At 41.9% G+C, this 19341-nt stretch overlaps 1 protein-coding gene across 2 annotated transcripts in view; it reads left to right on the top strand.

Moving 5' to 3' along the window:
* The first annotated feature begins 8986 nt into the window (after positions 1 to 8986).
* The window catches only part of slc12a2 (solute carrier family 12 member 2), an 85923-nt gene continuing 75568 nt past the window's right edge, over positions 8987 to 19341 (top strand). For both annotated transcript variants that reach the window (XM_071204933.1, XM_034095380.2), the window contains exon 1: positions 8987 to 9891. In XM_071204933.1, coding sequence (XP_071061034.1) covers positions 9346 to 9891 — 546 coding nt within the window. In that variant the 5' untranslated portion in view covers positions 8987 to 9345. The remainder of the gene's footprint in view (positions 9892 to 19341) is intronic.

The raw sequence follows: 19341 nt of genomic DNA, 5'->3' as shown, positions 1-19341 counted from the left end.
ACTGCACAGAGGATATTATACTCTTATTGGTATAGTATACATTTTTACGCAAAGACAAACAGTGAAGTGTCTTTTTACTATTTCATATTTTTAAGAGCAAACTCAAAACCCACCTTTTTGATTTGGCTTTTAACTGAATTATATTTTATTCTTTTTTTTATGTAATTACATTCTTATTTTATGTATTTTTATTTATTTGATTAGTATTTTTTATTTGATATATACAGTATATATATGTGTTGGTATTAATGGTTCTTTTTACTCACAAAGCTATGTGTTAATCTGGTCATGACCTGGTTAGGGTAGTCTTGTTTTTATTTGTACATTTTCTATGTGTTTGGTTTGTGAGGCACTTTGAGTTACCTGTGTGTATACAAACAATGCATATAAATAAAGTTTGATTTGATTAGATACTCTTTCTCTTTCTTTACCTTTTTATTAAGGGAGAAATCACTCCACATTGAGTGAACATGATGAACAAAAACAGACATATCAGGTCAGCTTTTCCTCCCAATCCTCATGTGTGAAATAACCAGCGGCTCTCATACTTATCGAAAGCTTGTGTGAAACCGGACATGTGGTAACCTCACATGTCTTTGAAGCCCCTCACATGTCTCTGAAGCCCCTCACATGTCTCTGAAGCCTCACATGTCACATGAAGCCTGACACTGAAGGTCTCAGCCAGTAGCGTGTGATCGGTATGGGTGACACCGCGGGGGTCCATGCGTGTAGATCTGTTGATTTAGATGTGGTCACATCAGAAATAACCCTCGGGGTAAAAACCAGTGGCACACCTCTCATATTACAGTGGAAGGAAGAAGAGGGAGGATTCTCATGGGCATCTTCCTCTAATGCCATGAACAAACTCTACTCTACTGTATTCCCATTTATTTACCCTGCCTTTCATTCAGAAGTTTTTCTACTTTTACCTTTATTTTTCTATGTTTTAAATGTATTATAGTGTGTTGTTAATTTGACTTTGTATGCATATTTATCTGAGATGGAAAGTAACCAAGTAAATGTACTGAAGCTACTGTTCTAGAAGAAATCAGAATACCTTTATTCGTCCCACAGAGGGTACATTCAGGGGCGGTTCTAGGGGGTGGGGGCAGGGGGGGCCAGTGCCAGAACCGCCACTGGGTACATTAGCATTTGTTAGAGCAGAAAATAACCAAAGACAGCTTCATGTTAACCAAGAAGCACGCATACAAAATAATAAAGATACAAAAATTACACAATTTACAAAATACACATCCTGTAAGAGTGAGAGATTTAGCAGCCAGGAATATATTGCACAGCTACTAACGGCATATATTGCACATAATTGGTATTGCACAACAAGGGATGTTATAATATAGTCTTTGTTGTTATATGTGTAGGGGTCTACCAGGGACCATGTGGAGATTATGAAAAGAAAATTAGACAGGTTCAAGCTCCTTTAAATGTCTACCTGAGCTCCATGCTGCAAACACTGTCTCTGCACAAACAAATCCATCCCATCGTGTTTACTACGTGCTTTATGTTCCTGCTGTTTTGGTGAGTGTGTGTTCAGGGTCATATAACAGTCAGTGAAAGTGGGGGTCTTCATGTGAAACCTCCTAATGCTCTTTTTTCAGTTTTGTCACATGTTTATCTGTGTGTCACAGAGGCAGCTGTGCAGGTGAGTCACGTTGAAGCAGGAAATGAGTGTTTCACCTAGTTTACTGACCTTTGTGTTTTTCCATTATTACTCTATATACCTTAGCTTGTGGTTTGCACCATACATGCATCAATTTCCCTACAGTTGATCATTACTACATTTGTAATACTGCAACCACAAAACTAGGGCCACCAGGGTGGGTGGAGGGGGTCTGGAGGATGGGTCTTGGGCTGACAGCCCAGGAGCACAGCGGAGGGCCCGGAAGGGATCTCGGTCCCGGGGGCAAGGCAAAGTCCAAGGTGGGGGTCTCGGGCGGACGGCTCGGGGGCAAGGTAGAGTCCATGGAGGGGCGAAGACCACAGCGGGCAAACTCAGGGGGCCGAGCATGAGGGCGAAGGCAGCGGCAGGAAGAGTCAGGGGCCGAGCATGAGGGCGAAGACCGTGGCACTCAGGGGGCCGGGCTCGAGGGCGAAGACCGCGGCTCTCAGGGGGCCGGGCTCGAGGCCAAAGACCGCGGCACTCAGGGGGCCGGGCTCGAAGGCGAAGACCACGGCTCTCAGGGGCCCGGGCTCGAGGGTGAAGACCGCGGTTCTCAGGGGGCCGGGCTCGAGGACGAAGACCAGACAGCTCCGGAGGCCGGGCAGGAAGGCCTCCAACGGAACAAGACATGGGATTGGCAGGATTCTCAGCGGATCCTCCAACGGAACAGGACATAGGGCTGGCAGGACCCCCGGCAGAAGAGTCGTCGGCGGGACCCCCAACGAGACAGGACACAGGGTTGGCAGGATCCCCGGCAGGAGAGTAGTCGGCAGGACCTCCAACGGCACAGGGCATAGGGTTGGCAGGACCCCCGGCAGAAGAGTAGTCGGCGGGACCCCCAACGGGACAGGACATAGAGTTGGCAGGACCCCCAGCGGAACCTCCAACGGCACAGGATGTAGGGTTGGCAGGACCCTCGGCAGAAGAGTAGACGGCGGGGCCTCCAACAGCATAGGACACAGGGTTGGCAGGACCCCCAGCGGAACCTCCAACGGACCAGGATATTGGGTAGGGACTTGAGAGGGAACTCGAGTGGTTACAAAAAGAAGAGGATAACGTGATGAACCGTAACCCTAAACCCAGCCTGAGTTGGTATTATCTCAGATTATTATGATCCCAGGTCTAAAGTCATATCCAAAACAGATGAGGCTTTGCATATTTTCCCCAGCAGACACACAGCTTTGCAAACCTACAGCACTGTGGGATGTGGTGTCACATTACACGGCATTAATGGTACAGAACATTTCGCTGCAAGTTTGTCAATGGGGAAAAACAGGGAACATGTTTAACCACAGCCGTAGATACTGCCAATACTAATTGAGTGTTGTCCCCCTAGTAAGGAGGTTGTCTTGCATCACTTACTGTACAATAACATTTCTTGAGCTTGAGATTTCTTTGCAGGAGTAACAGCGACCGGCAAGCTTTAAATGCACATTTGAGCATGTAAGTATCGTTTTAAGATATACTTGTGAATCCATCTTCAATGCCCTGTGGAAAAACCCTTGGACACTTGGATAAGGTTTAAGGTTCAAAGTGGAGGACCTTTACATCCCGAGTCTGAGTTTAATGTTAAAGAACACATTGTGTCTCAAACCACTGTGGACTTTATCTGACTAAATAAGACCATGACATAATAATTAAGGGTCGACCGATAATCGGGGCCGATATTCCGCATTTGACCAATTATCAGTATCAGCCTTCTTTTTTTTTTTATCAAATTGCCGATAAAACTTTGGCTCTGCTGCGGCCGTTTCTCTGGTTGCAGTCTGTACACGAGCAATGTCCCGTCCACAGCGCTATTAGGCCTACTGAAGATTTTCCAGACGGGAGCCAGCCAGAGAGGCGGGACCTTCTCAGATTACAGGCAGGTGAACGCAGACACAGACTGAAGCAAGCAGCAGAGCTGAGCGGCAGAGCCATACATGTGTTAAACCGAAGTTCAATAAACATCCCAATCCCCTATGCTGAAGTTGCAAAAACACCACGATTTTATGATCCAATTCTATCAGTTTCCCAGTTACACAGGGATGCGGGAACAGTGGCGGTTCTAGACCAATTTGACTGGGGGGGCCACTGGGGGGCCAGTTATTTTCTGAGGGGGGCACAATGAATGCAGGACGAAAAAGAGAACTAGACAGTATGAAGTAATTGCGCATAGGAAAACAATGCAATACAGTTATTGGTATTTGTTTCAGTACACTTATTTATTTCAGATAGATCTTATAGTTATTACTGTTAGCTTCAGCTTAAGTTATATTGCAATGTTTGTACTAACACCATATTTATATAAAAATAAAGGCAATGAACAGTTACATCTCTACTTTACATAAGGGTGTCTGCACAATCTCACATTACAGCCAAAAAATCCTGCGCTTTTTGGCAAACCGAGTACCAGAAAATATACACAGGGGGGTCAGAGGTCAGTGTTAGGGGGGCACTGGCCCCCCTGGCCCCCCTAGAACCGCCCATGCGCGGGAAGTCAGTCAGAGTTGGGGGTGCGTGGAGCGTTCAGGTTGATATGTGAAGCTCATTAGCTGGGTCATTCTACAGAAAAGGTGGAAGTGCTGTCACTTATTTTTGCAGACACCAAAATACATGACGTTGATCTAATACTCACATTCATTATATATGTTGAATAAATAGAGATTGTCTTTGCAATGGTACTAAATAAAAAATAAATAAAAAATGAGTTTATACGTAAATTGCAATTTATTTAAAATGCCAAGTTCAAGGAACTGCCTTGTCACTTTGATCATACATGGAAGTGGAGCCTATAGTTTTAATTTAAAAGGTATTTTTATATCTAATTTATATTTACATAACATTACAAAAAAAATGTAATGCATTATTATTATTATTATTATGATTATTAAATATAACACTGAAATGGTAAAAAAAAACGCAAATTATTATTAATAATATCAAATAAATGTCAGTCACCCAAAATTACGTCATTGGTGTTACTGCTACACAAAACGCTTTTATTTTGAAGTAATGTACCGTCTCTGAAGTGCCTCCTGTAACAAGAGATCATTTGAGGCAGTGGACAAAGACTTAAGGAAAGTCAGATACTTCTTACTTTAAAGGTGGGATTTTATCTTCAAATTGTACATGCGTCTTTCAAGCCTGTCATAGTGTTACTCATGGCATAGCCCTAGGGGTGAACATTTAAATGGGAACATGTATATGTATTGAAGAGTTAAACGATTTTGATATTGACTGAAGCCACATTTGGTCTGACACATTGCGGCCATTTTGTTAAAATGGTGGTGTGTTTCTCCAAATTGTCACTGGTGTTACTCTTCTTCCTGGTAACACGTAACACCAGTGACATTCCTATACAAATAAGCTTTGTATAATGTATACAAATACTTTAAGCTCTACTTGTTGTGGATTCATCAAGTTAAGAGTTAGTTATTGCTATTTAACAGGTTTTAGATGTTTTTAGAAGGAATATATTTCAGCAGATTTGTATCACCCAGATTCCACCTTTTCTGTAGAATGACCCAGCTAGCCAACATGTATCTAGCAAATGTTTAGCAAAATATTAGAAGTGAGGCTACTAGACTAACGTTAGGTCTACTGTAATAGCCTCACTTTTAATAGTTTTAATAGTTAATAGTCCTTATTGGGATGTTATGCTAGATAGACAGGCATTGTTTTGATATAATAAATTAAGCATTAATGTTAGTTAGCATGTCAGCCTGCAGCCCCACTTCTTGTCTCTCTCTAACTCATTGCAGATGGCTGCACTAAAGAAAAGGGCACAGAGAGGAAACCAGTTGTAAGATGTTTAAAAGTTCATTAAACATACTATATGCTTTTCAAAGAAGTTGTGTTGGAGTTTGTGTTATTCTACATTTTGACACCAAGATTTTCTGATTTTACTGCAAATGTATATCGGTTCCAAATATCGGTTATCGGTCTCCTTGATTACTAATAATCGGTATCGGTATCGGCCTTGAAAAAGCCATATCGATCGATCCCTAATAATAATGCCATTAAATATGTTGTTGACATATATTCAACGGATACGTGACATTTTTGGGACTGGCCAGATACATAAATGAACAAAATGTCTTACTTATGTTACAAGAAAATCCAATCCTATCGGCATTACGGTTCCTTCAGAACTTGTATGTGATGGCCCTGCGCTCTGATGTATGTACAAAAACATACATTCATTCTTTAATTTTCAGTACTACAGTTGCAGTTTCTTAAACTTTCTTACACTCATTCAAAAGACCTGAACAACTATGGTCATGATAAAAAAAACTGCCGTCCACAGCACTTTTAGTAGTATCACTGTTTTATTGTTTTATGGTTCAGTGATATAAGTCGTTCTGTTTGGTTTATACCTTGTTTTTAATTATGTTCCTCCTTTGTTATTGTCATTTTCTGTCATACTCTGTAAAGCACTTTGGGCTGCGTCAAGCATGAAAGGTGCTATATAAATAAAGTGTATTATTATTACGTTAATAAAGTTTTATTATAACACTTATTTAAATCAGAATAGCATTGTTATGTGGAGGCAGGGAGAGCAGCAGTGTGTGAGTGAGTGTGTGTCACGATAATGATATCCGGCATTAACTGGATTAGCAGTCCTCCAGCTAATGAGCCCCCACATTCTTGGGGGGTCTGACCTTCCACTCTGTTGTGAAATGATATAGCAGAGGCTGTCACAGTGGTATTATCAGCGTGACACCCTGCTGCAGTACGGGCAGAGAAACACACACCTGATGGAGGATGTTAACTGTTCACCGTGGCCTTTGACCCCTAACCCATCACAGTCCCCCACACATTCTGCATCAGGCTTTAGTGCACAATTCTTATATGGGCAAAACTTGGCTTTGTGATATCAAATGATAGGATCATATCTGTAATCTCCCCTCCTCCTCATCTTTCCTTTCCTCGACTCTCCTCACTTGTACTTTTGTTGTATATCCAGGTGGAAAAGTATCCAGATGCTTTACTTGAGTGAAAGTACTAATAACACACTGTAAAACTACTTCATTTCATGTACAATTACTGCATCGAGGATGGTACTCAAATCTAATTTATAAAATGTAAATATTTGTTTATATTTTAAATCAAAATAATACAATCTTCACATTTTAGAAGCTGGAAAGGTGAAATACCCTTCACAGTCTCCCTGCTATTATTTGCCCTCTTGTTTGTTTGTTTGTTCACCATGTAAAGCGGCCTTAATTGGGTCCCTTGAAAGGCGCTATACAAATCTATTATTATTATTATTATTATTATTCTGTGTCTTCGTGTCCTACTGACAGGGGCCGCGTCCCTCCCTACAGGCCGATCATGCGCTTATGCGGCGCAATTAGTGTGGCGCGGCACGGTTTCGCCGCTGTGAGGCTCCACTAGCAATCTGCAAAGTCACTAGTTACTAAATATGTAAAATATATGTAGTGGAATAAAACATTTAGCTAAAAAATGTAGTGGAGTATAATGTGACAATACTGAAGTAAAGTACTATTTCCTAATTTTTTTACTTTTTACTGAATACAGTTTACAGTAGTTAGGGATGGCTCAGGCTTGCCTCCGACCAGCCCCAGGTAGGCAGCAGTGATTCAGTGATGATGTATTTATATAGGCCAACCTGGAAATGAGCAAAAATCAATGGGATTTTTCCATTGGATTTCAGAATATTGCAGAAAATAAACTCAGTTGCAAACACACATTGAACGATACTTCCACATTTTGTTCAGCAGAATAATCTCCACATATAACAACACTTCTATAAAAGTGTGAATGCAATCACCAGAAGAAAAAATAAATAACGTTACGCTATAAAGACAACACGGTCAAATGGCTTAGCCACCAACGACAAAATAAAGCCGGCTAACGCTTGGCATGATGACATTTAGTAGTCTTGTTTTGTCACTAAAATATCTCAGCTTGTGTAGATTGGGCTTCTGAACAAAAACACGTTCAAAAATCCATTGACTTTGAGCTGCTAGAGCTAAAATGCTAACACATTTTTGGGTTAATTTCTGCAACACTCAGGCTTAGACTATGGGACTTACACACACACTCGGCCAAATGATTATGATGATATAACATTGTGCTGGCATTTATATTTGAAGTATCATTCTAAAACTTATGATCTAGTCTTTCTCAATTCGAAAGGACAATTTGTAATTTGGTTCAGGACAACATGTTTTAAACACTGCTGGCCACACTGGTATAGTACAAATGACTTTGACACTTACTTCACCCTGAGGTGGTTCAGTATCACAGAAGCTGTTTCCACATGTCCACACCCCTCTCATGCGTGGGGCTGTTAATGTAATAATAACATTATTCATGACCCCCCACTTGACCACCACCCCTTCCTTTCACTGAAACAATAGCTGCTAAGCCAGAGAAAATAATGGATGTTGTCAGTATACAAACAAACCTGTTAAGAATTATTTACACACTAAATAACGCTGTTTATACAAACTTTTCAACAAACAACTTAAAAAGTGTTTTTGTTACTTAAATATAATGTTGGATGGTTTTATCTATACCAAATAATCATATTAAAAAAGTTGTTCCTAAATATTGAATGGGAAAATCTGAATTTACAAAGTCACTCGTACATAAATCTGTCATATAAATGTAGTGGAGTAAAAAGAATAAAATTGGCGTCCAAAATGTAGTAGAGTAGAAGTATAAAGTATAAAAAATGAACTCTAATGGTGCTTGAGTACAGTACTTAAGTCCTTTTGAGTACATTTACTTTTCACCATGCAACAACATCTACTGTAGTGTAATAGTATTGTAATATGAACCAACACTGTCTTTTTCTTGTACAGAGGTTACATTACTTGTGGCTATGTGACTATATGTTCAATTCTCAGACATACGTGTGCTCAACATATGGGGCTAAGGGCACATGTGGGAAACTGATCTCACTTGGTTTTGGGCCTACAATACACTACTATGATAGTGTATAATCGTTTATTATTATTTATTTTTTATTAACTCATAAACTCCAGAGCATGGCAGCAGACACCTTGCCTAGCCACATGAGGCGTACAGGAAGCTTCCAGACAGACAGACAGACAGACAGACAGACACGATGTAGCCTGAAGGCCTGTGGTCAGTTTCGCCCCCTCCCCTTTCTCGTCTGCATCTCTTCCCTCCATAGGAGCCTATCGTCACGCCTACCGTTTGGGTTATTCGATGAGGTCTCGCGACATTTCACTCCCCAATGAAAAATTTGTCGCGATCGATTACTTATCGCGAGATCCCCTTTATTCAGATCCCACCCTATAATGATGCCGACTGCAGTGTGTATAATAGCAGCAAAGGCAGCTCCGGGAGTCTAAGGAGGAGCTGCTGCAAGGTCGACAACAGCATCCTGCTATTAACAACAGGAGGGGGACGGAATTTAGTCCAGAAGCCGGGCGAGTTAAAGTAGTATCGAGGTTTTTTTTAGATTTTCAGCCGCGGAAGAAGGAGGAGGAGAGTGGCCAAAAGTTTCCCGGCTGTACCCTCATGTTCAGAGGCAGCTAACGAGCTACTAGCGCTCGCTGCTTTGCGCGTGCTCCTCCGCTCGAGAGAGGAACCGTTTGTCAGTTGGGTGACCGTTCAAATATTCCTCCACTAAGTTTGTGGGCCAGAGCGTGTTTTTAAAACCCCACACTGTGTTCCCGTTGTGTGCCATGTCAGCTCCATCCCCAACACCCCCTGCCTCGGCAGAATGTGATTTTTTAGCACCGGACGCGGGGGGGCAGAGGCCGCTCGGTCCGACGCCCAGTCAGAGCCGTTTCCAGGTGGACATTGTGACCGAGGCAGCTGGAGCTTCGGGGGATAAGTCTCCGAGCTCCGACGCCTCAACCGCTGTCCCACCCGGCGATAAGGCCACAGACGGTTCCGGTGCTGACCCGGGTGGAGAGGAAGCAAAAGGCCGGTTTCGGGTGGTGAATTTCGCGGATCCGAGTGCGGCGGGAAGCCCGGCCTCTCCGGAACCGGCTGACGGGCTCCAAAACGGGGACACGGTGATGAGCGAGACCAGTTTGCATTCATCCACAGGCGGCCAGCATCACTATCACTATGACACCCACACCAACACCTACTACCTGAGGACTTTTGGGCACAATACCATCGATGCCGTGCCCAACATCGATTTTTACCGGCAGACAGCAGCGCCTCTTGGGGAGAAGCTGATCAGACCCACCCTGTCAGAGCTTCACGATGAACTGGACAAGGTAAGCCCCTCCATATGTCTGGGAGAAACCTTAGGCATGTTGCTGCTCATAGTAAATCGTTTGTATTGTTAATTAGGCAACGTTATAGAAAGGAATGTACACCATGACTGCAGGAATACGATAAATTCAAAATGCACACATCCTCAATTCAGCTAAAAGTAACTACTATACATACACGTTGTCATGAGCATCCAGGCCATGTGCTGTGCATAGATATGGGCACATGTGCAGATAACAACATCATGTGCTTTTCTTTTGGCTCCTTCTGGGTCACAGAGAAGACTGCTTTGTTTTCTGTAGCCTTCACAGATTTAAAGTGTTAAGACAGAAGGTGTGACTGAAACCTTTGGTGGTGCTGCTATCTTATGTCTAAGGTCTAGCTCTGTCCTTTTAACTTATAAAATTAACTCATAAAAGCCACACAACAGTTTGAGTCTGACGATAATCTTGTGAATGTCTCTCCTGTGGTCTGTTGTGTGTTGTGAAAACTTCAGGGTTTGTTGATCTTTCTTTTCTCTTTTGGAATGTTCTGTTTAATTCACAAGTGGATTATTGCGGTCCAAATCTGATAGTCCTTGCTCAAAGGGCTCTGTGTAGGCAAAACTATTTCTGCAGTGTCTTTTTTCAAAACAAGAAAATGTCTCTTTAAAACTCTTGCTACAAAGTTTGGAGTATTGTATAATGTTAGACCACAACCAGGCTACAAAAGGCCCACAAGAAAATAATAGTATATTGATGTTATGACTCATTTTCCACCAAAGATTCTCAAAATGACTAATCATTTTACCATTGTCAATACATCTTGGTAAGGCCTATAACCTATATCACACAAGCACCTGTTGTCTTCTTATGTGTCTTTTGGTCAAGTGTCTGGATCTCAGTTTGGCATCTCTCATCATACCAGTGATTTACAACAAGTGGTTTCTACAGTAGTACAGTGAACAATTAGAGCATGTTTATCTGCGCGTGAGTCACCGGTAATAGTCAAGGTTACATTTTGATAAACCTCAAAGTACTTTTTGGCGGCAGTAGCTAAAACCTCATAGCCCTGATGAATGGTAGCTGCTTACTCAATAGAGAGCTATTCCAAGCTTGAGCTGTAAACAGAGGCTATGAATAATGCCGATTTAATCCAGTGTGTAAGCTGTGGCAAACTTCACATTCCCAAGATCCTTTTCCTAATTAAGAATACAGTTCTTTGATGCAGCATAGTTGATGACACAGATCGAGAATATCTTCTTCAGCTGAGAGTACTATCCCCTAAGAAAGGAAGAAATGCAACAACATTTAAATAGGCACACCATTTTTTTTTAAATTCATTTACATCTTAAGGTGTGTTTGGGTTTTGCACAGGAATCCTTAGAGAACTTGAATGGTACAGCATTGAGTTTGACATTCATTTAGCATGTGTTTAACAAATAAAGCCGTTTGAACAGAACACACCTCTGTTATGGAGTGCATGCAGTGGGATTCTCCAAGCACTGTGGTTGTCCTTGACCTTGTATGACATTATATATCAAGGTCAAGCAAAAGTGGTTACGAAAGATATGCCTTTTTTTGGTATAATGCATCTTTTTAGTTCTGAATAAACGGTATCGACGGTATTGTTTGTCAGAGAAACCAAGCTGTCATAGTGCCACTTATACTTTTAAAGGAATTGAAAACATGCCCCGTCCTTGTTGCGTGTGTATTTAAACGCGATTGAGGATGAGTCGCTCACTGATCACTGATTTTCTCTGCATGTTCCTGTACTCTGTGGTCGAGGTGCAGAATAACATTTGATATTGCCAAAGTCCTGTGCTGTTGTTGGGTAACTTCCTTTTGGTAAATCTTCATGCCACCACTACGACGACTGTAACACTGAATAACGTAGGACTCAAAGTGGTCATACACTGAAATGGAGCTCCGTTAGTTGCATATCAAGCGCTTCTTGCTTCTTGCAAAGGTTACAGAGGAATCCAACTGGTATTTGACCCGTTGTACCACTTTTTCGATTTAGCATAACAAAGGAAGTAATAAAAGGGATAAGAACATTGCTTTGTATAAACACGTCATGGGTGCAGTTTTCTGTCCAGAGGCAAGTGTTGAGGTGATTTACCAAAGCGATGTCTAGCCTGACATCCGCTGGGTCCAAGCCATTGTAAGAAGTGAACCGAAGATGATTGTTCATAAATCATGAGCAGAGCATGCAGTAGTTACACCCCTCTGACCTTGTCTTCAGTTTATCAAATTAAAGAGTGGAAGTATCAGGCTGATGTGAAGGCCATCGTGTGTAATGCCTTGTTGGCATTGCTGGGTGAGATATGACTCTAATGTAATGACTAGTATGGAGAGAAAATGGTTAAAACACAGAACATTGGCTCAAGTTCTGAACTATAAACCAGATACAGGGTGGATACGAGACTTTCTGCTAGTCTTTAAAATATATAATACCTGCTCAATAGGGATATTAAAAGTCAGTCTGAATAATGACTACTGCAGATTGCATAAAATAGAATGTGTACTTGTACTCACGTGTGTAAGTGCCTAAACGCAGGCTAAAATAACATCTCGCCAGAATGTATATAAAACAAACGTTCTCTTTTTATGCATATAATATTGCACCCTTATTTTAATGTAATTATATTTAACATTATGACATTTTCTGTAGTTCTTTTGTGATGAGTGAGTGCTTGTTTTTAGGGAAATTGGTTCGAGAACAGAAACCGTTTCCTGGCTGTGTGATGGAACTATCCTGACTTTAAATTCCATGGATTAGGTAAACCCATGATTCCTTTTTTAAATCTCTCACAAGTTTCTTATTTTCCAGAAACGCTACAGTATGAAATCCTTAAAGAAAGGTTTATCCAAATTGCCAATCCCATTCCAAACGGAAGTAATTGCTCAGCCATAAAATATCCTGCAACTGCCCATATATTCGTGTATGCAAAAAATCTGATATTTGGACATTTTATAACTTTTAAATACTTACATGATTATTTTTCCTCAAACTATTGATTGGACTCTTAGGTTCACGGTTCACTCTGTGGTGCCATACGTTGACTTGCATACAGACCTAGACAGATATTTACTGCTCGAGGCTTACTGTTACTACTCTAACTGGAAATGGTTAGTCTACTGATCCCATCGATACACAGGAAATGATGCAACACCCCATGGGTTATGCATGTCGTTGCTGCATTGAGAGAAGTGAAATCCAGCCAGCAATAGTGTGTTTGTAGTTCATATTCAGGGCCTGTTGTGAGGTGTTCAGTTATCAAGACGTGAACTTGATTTCTGGGTTACGCTCTGTCAATTTGTCCAGATAACTGCCTCCTGGAACAGTTTAGAATTTGAGATGTGAAGGTCAAGGACTCCCTCAGCCTCCTACGGTACATAGCTTGGATTTACTGAGTGTATTTCATGTGCATGATGAAGCCAATTCTAGCACTTAAAGATGCAGAATGGTGGCCGCATTGCTTGGGTAGAGTTTGGACTTCTAATTCGACATCAAAAGTTAGGTTTGGTTGAATACAGTTCAATCGGTCAGGCTGATGGCTGCAGTTAATTCTCTGATTTGTTGGATGGTTTTAATCCATCAAATAATCATATTTTCAAAAAAGCCCTCAAAACGCACCTTTTTACCCAAGGCTTTCCTTCCCCGCTGTATAGTTAGTTTAATAGGTTATTTTTCCGCTACTCTTCCCCGCCCCCCCCACCCCCTTAACTGTCTGCCTTTTTTTCCTCTACCCCCCCCCCCCTACCCGACTTGTAAAGCGACCTTGGGTTTCCTGAAAGGCGCTATAAAAATATTATATATTATTTATTATTATATTTAAAACGATTTTTCCAAGTATTGTGTCAAAATCTGAATTTATAGAGACTATTAAGAAAATCTGTAAAATCAATGTAGTGTAGTAAATAGAAACAAATTAAATGTCGTAGGAGTATAAGTAGTATAAAAAGAAAATACTCATACCTCAATGTGTACTTAAGTACAGTAATTGAGTAAATGTACTTGGTTACTTTCACCACTGATGGTCAGCTGTATAGTAAAAGGAAGAGGGAAGGAAGAATGCTTTTTCATTATCTATGAAGCAACTGATGAGCCCATATCCTGCCATCAGGTAGTGTGTGATGAAAAGCTGGTCATATTTCCTGAAGGTTGTTAAAGAGGGCTCCTATTGTTTTACCCAAACAGAATGTATTGGGTCTTCATGGCAAGCAAGTAGTACAGTATCAGTAGTTGAGCCTGTTTCATCACCACACAATTACAGCAGCTGCAGACATGCAGGGTCAACTGACAGACGGCAGGATTTAATTAACTGCTGCAGTTGGCTCGCATTAATAGAGAAAGCACTGTTTGGCTCAATATTTGGAAAATAGCTTTGGGACTATGACATCGGGGGTTTTGTGATTGTTTGAAGGTCACGGGTGCCCTGATGTCCCCACTTTATCCTATCTAACATTGAAAGGTTTTCCCCTCACTGTGCTGCACGCCCAGATCGAAATGTGGAATGGAAATTCCACTGAACCAATTGACCGTCGCCCATGGACCTTTCACAACAATCGATGAGTCATTCAGCGCACTATGGGAGCAGTTATAGAGACTGATTTCACTGCATTTCCCCGATGACCGCTGAACACTTCAGGTTCTTCATGTAACCCGATAGGGGCACAGGTGGTGAGCTCCGCAAGGAGGAAGTGGGCTTTATTTGCAATGGGGAAAGTCCAAGCAGGAAGGTCCCGGGTGTCCCTCAGCAGCGGCCACAGCAGGGCAGAGTGCTGGAGGTCTTTATCGACGAGGCAGAAGTTGAGGCCAGGGCAGATTTATTCAGTCCGGACCAAGCCAAGCATGAACGCGCTGTGCTTAAATATACCCCCCTCCATTAGTGTCATTCCAGTGTAGACAGCTCCACGGTGTGTGGAAAGGCATCGTTCAGCTGAATCAACCATAAAACAGCCCTCATGCCAGTTGTTGCAAGTGTGACTATTTACTTGTGGCCTTTACAGTGACAATTTCAGGATAAGGATACACATGTGTCTGACATGTCATTAACTTTTGTAACTGTATTTTAGCTGGAACTAGAAAGTATTTAGCAACGTTTATTGATAACTGATTTAAACAATGAATCTAAACTTATTTAAGATCGGAGAGGCATCAGAAGGAAAACCACAGCACTCTTGGCAAAGGCAGAACTTTGCAAAGGCACTCTTACAAAGGCATTTAAAATCATGAATGAATAAACGATTGCATCTCGTCAATAAGGCCGAACCGTCTAACTGACACACAAGCACATCTTGTCAGTCCATTTGGATTTGGAGCCACTCGTCTGTAGTTTTTGTGGTGTGTTTAAATGGCTCAACAACTACTTCTTTGTCTGTTTGGTGTTTCAGGGAGATTAGCAGATTGTCAGATAATCGGTCAGTGACGGTCTAAACGAGCCACTTAGTTTAATACAGCTTTGTTTTGGACTGATTTTGGATTAAGGCTTTGGACTATAAACACAAAATTGTGTTGTCTCTGAAACAACATAAATAATAAACAGAGTATTGCTATGGTGAGAACTGATATCGGCATTTTCTCAGTTTTACAGTTGTTTAAAAATGTTGGTTGATATGACAGAAAAAAAGGAACAGTGGCACTGTATTTTTTTTTTCTCAACTTTTTTTGATGACACACACACACACACACCCACACACACACACACACACACACACACACACACACACACACACACACACACACACACACACACACACACACACAGAGTATCTCCTCAGTCAGTGTTGTGACATGAATACAGGTTCAATCAGGTAATATCTCCTGTAGGCCTACGAGTTTGAAATGAAAGGTTTAAAATGAGAAAACGAGGTGGCAGCTGCTCTGAAACCCACTGCGGTACAGCTCTTGGGTTTGCTGCTCCTAACAGGAGGTGATGTGAGGCTGCACAATGGAGCTGCAGTATAGTGTGTACACCTTTTTTTTTTTTTTTTTTTACGGACAATCCTCCCTCTCCGTGTTTCTCCCCCCTGCTCCCCCTTTTCTTTGTTTGCTGCACTGATTGTACACAAACGGGAAGCAAAGGACGCCCGGGCTTCTGGTGTGGCCTTTGACAGGAGAGGGAGTCCTTTTGTGTCAGCCATGGCCGATGGCCTTACAGCTGTTGTAACACACACATACATGCTGCTCGTAAACCTCTGTGTGGGTAAGAGTGTGTGCTTTTTGTTTACAGAGGACCTGGCTTCCTTCTTATCCCTACATCCAAGTGCGTCACATGGAGCCTGATTTCACAACTAACACAACAACCCCACCCCGTCATGAGATTTGTGCCAGTCTGCACGCCCAGTAATTATTGGGAGAGTAAATGAGTTTGTTTCCCCCTTACCTTGGAACAAGGTGAAGTACAGGTACTTCTTGTTCACTGTCCACTAGGGCTGCTCGATTATGGCAAAAATCATAATCTCGATTATTTGGGTCAATAATTGATATCACGATTATTAAATACGATTATTTATATATATATATATATATATACAATATAAATGTATTGAAAAAAATTAATTTGAACAGTATTTTTTGAACAGTTGATTACCCTGAACTTTAAGTATAATTCTACTGAAAACCCCAAAAAAAAAAAAAGATAATAATAATAAAAAATAATCGTTTTATTTCGATTACGTTGTTTTCGTAATCGTTGCAAGCCATAATCGTAATTGCGATTAAAATACGATTAATTGAGCAGCCCTACTGTCCACTCACTTGTAAGTAAGTGCTTGCTGGAGTTAATGACTCCGGGTCTCAAGAGAACGCAGCGAGAAGACATTCACATATTTACAATTTACTATCACGCCATACCATGCCACCTCGATGTAAACATCACACATCCCACACCGCTGATAACTAAAGCAGATGTGTCAGACTTGTGTTACTTAAAATAGCTATGCTGGAATTACAGTGGAACAATCCATTGCATAGTAGTTGAAGGCATGTTCAGGTGAATCTGACTAGCATTCCAGCTAGGTAAATTAACGAATGCCAAAAAACTCACCGACTGAATGTTCCTCCTGCGCTCCGCCCATTGTGAAAGTACACAGCGGAGAACAGCCGCCAGCCGAACTACTTCCAGACTCTAATAACATATTACTCAATTTAACAGATCTAGGTACTTCTTTACATGCACAACACTCCTGAATCATAGCCAAAGTCACACAATAACACAAACTAAAAACCATTTATGAACATGAGCGTTGGAGAAATGCAGAGCACAGTTCCCATTATTTTATCACAGCAGTGTTTTGGTGGAGATCACAGGTATCCAGTCGTATTAAGGTCCTTACACACCAGATAGATGTCGGGCCGCCGATGAGCGTCGTGTCGCCCTACTCAGATTGGTGTGTACTGCACCGTCGTGTCTTTTCGGCCGTGCCGACACCTTCCGCCGCCAATTCGCCATGTTTAATCGGGAGGCGGTCGGCCAAAGAAATCACTCTGATTGGCTGTTCAGCTAGCGAATCAGTGCATGAGAAGCAAAACAGAAGTGAGGGACCCAAAGAAACTATTAAGAAGGCAGATCTGAGATTTCATTTAACTCCAGCTCTCGACACAGGTTCGGGAAAGCTTCTTGAGCTTCTCGCTGTAGAGTGAAAATGGAACGCACACGCTATTTGTTGCTTGTTTAAATCACGCAGTCTTTTCTTCTTCTCTCGGTTATCACGCAGTCTGTCTTCCAGTTGTTGCCTCTTTTGAATGACGAATACACACTACCGCCGCCTGCTGGTAAGGAGAGTTATTGCCACTCACGCATTCGCAGTTCGTACGTGCTACTTGGCCGTCGGCTGAAGTCTTTGCGGTGTGTTCCAGTGCGACTGTTGGCCACGACGCAGGAGACGCGAGGCGACGTTCCGTTGGGACGTGTTCTTTGGTGTCAGTTTGGTGTGTACGGAGGAATGTAGTTTTAAATGTTATCGGTGCTTGAAACAGAGCAGTGACAACAGATCAGCTGCTGTCACATGTAATCCAATTTGCAAACACTGTGCTTGTATTGACTAAAGCAGACATGCCAGCGTTCAACAAAAATGGCCTGAGGCCAGCAGAAAGGCATGCTGGGACAGTCAACTCGAGAGCTTACTGTCAACATTTGAGATATATATTAGATCCATGTGAATCACTTGGGTTAGCCTTCTGGCCCATGTGCTGGTGAAGGAAACACTGACATGCACTGTCAATGTTTATTAAGCGTTTCATGTTTCAGAAATGTCCACTAACTGTTGAGGCACTTTAAAATCAGCAGGAAAAAGTTGGTCACAATAATATTTTCCAATATGGAAAAACCACACGCACACTCAAACACTTTTCCTTCTCAGGGACTCTCTCTGGAATTTCGTCCCCTTCTCTGAACACAACAGTGACGACCTTCATAATGACATTTCCTGTTGCCTGCAGTCCTCGCTCTGGCAGCGCTCAGCGCGGCAGACCGACTGTCCGCTCGAAACACTCACACTCCTAACACTTCATATGTACCATTTTCACTTAGGGCCTCAGTCACAGCATGAGCGATGAATGTTGACATCCTTTTCTCACATGATACCACCCCCCCCCCATCCCCGTAGAGTGGCATAACAATCTCACTACGGCTGCTATGAATGGATATGACTATGATCAGGGGTGCACATAACTTGTTTGCCCTGGTTCTCAAAGGAGCACCTGGAGATGTTGCTTGGTGCTCATCCTTAAAATGAAATAAACCGTAACTTTTGAGGGGCTCTTGACTTTATTTGCCAGACACACGGCACAGAACACACATGCAGAGGTGAACACAGAACACACATGCAGAGGTGAACACAGAACACACATGCAGAGGTGAACACAGAACACACATGCAGAGGTGAACACAGAACACACATGCAGAGGTGAACACAAGACAACATTAGCACGACCAGTAATCCTACAAGCTGTCATCACTACCCTCCTGACTGTTCTCCTCACTGTCTTCCTCTCTGTCAGACATGGTAGCTGATGATGTAGGCCTACTACTTTCTCTCTGGTTGAGTCTGCGATTAGCTGCTGGTTTTGGGTCGAAAGTCTCTGTTGTCATCTTAGCCAAGTGGATGTAATCAAATAAGCATGTGAACATACCCAATAACCACCATAGCCAATAACAAATTAATGTAACTTATTTTATTTGTGTTCATTTATATCTTATGTTACCTTAACATTTATTTATTTATGCATTTTTTTTATCTCCAGTTTTAAAGGATATTTTGGTTGCTGTCCTATAGTGTACATTGGAATGATTTCAAACCTGTTTATCTCAATAATTATAAAGGAGTGCCTTGGAAAAATGTGTTTACATAAATTGTGACCAAACAGTTTGAACTTAGACTAAAGTGAACTATCTAAACACTCAGAGTCCTTTACCTCACTGAGCTGCAGTTATCAGCCTCTCAGTCTGACTGGAGAGGACTCTC

This window comes from Pseudochaenichthys georgianus, chromosome 12 (genome assembly GCF_902827115.2).
Source record: "Pseudochaenichthys georgianus chromosome 12, fPseGeo1.2, whole genome shotgun sequence".
NCBI lineage: Eukaryota > Metazoa > Chordata > Actinopteri > Perciformes > Channichthyidae > Pseudochaenichthys > Pseudochaenichthys georgianus.
The sequence above is the reverse complement of the archived record's forward strand: the minus strand, read 5'-3'. Positions and strand labels throughout refer to the sequence as shown.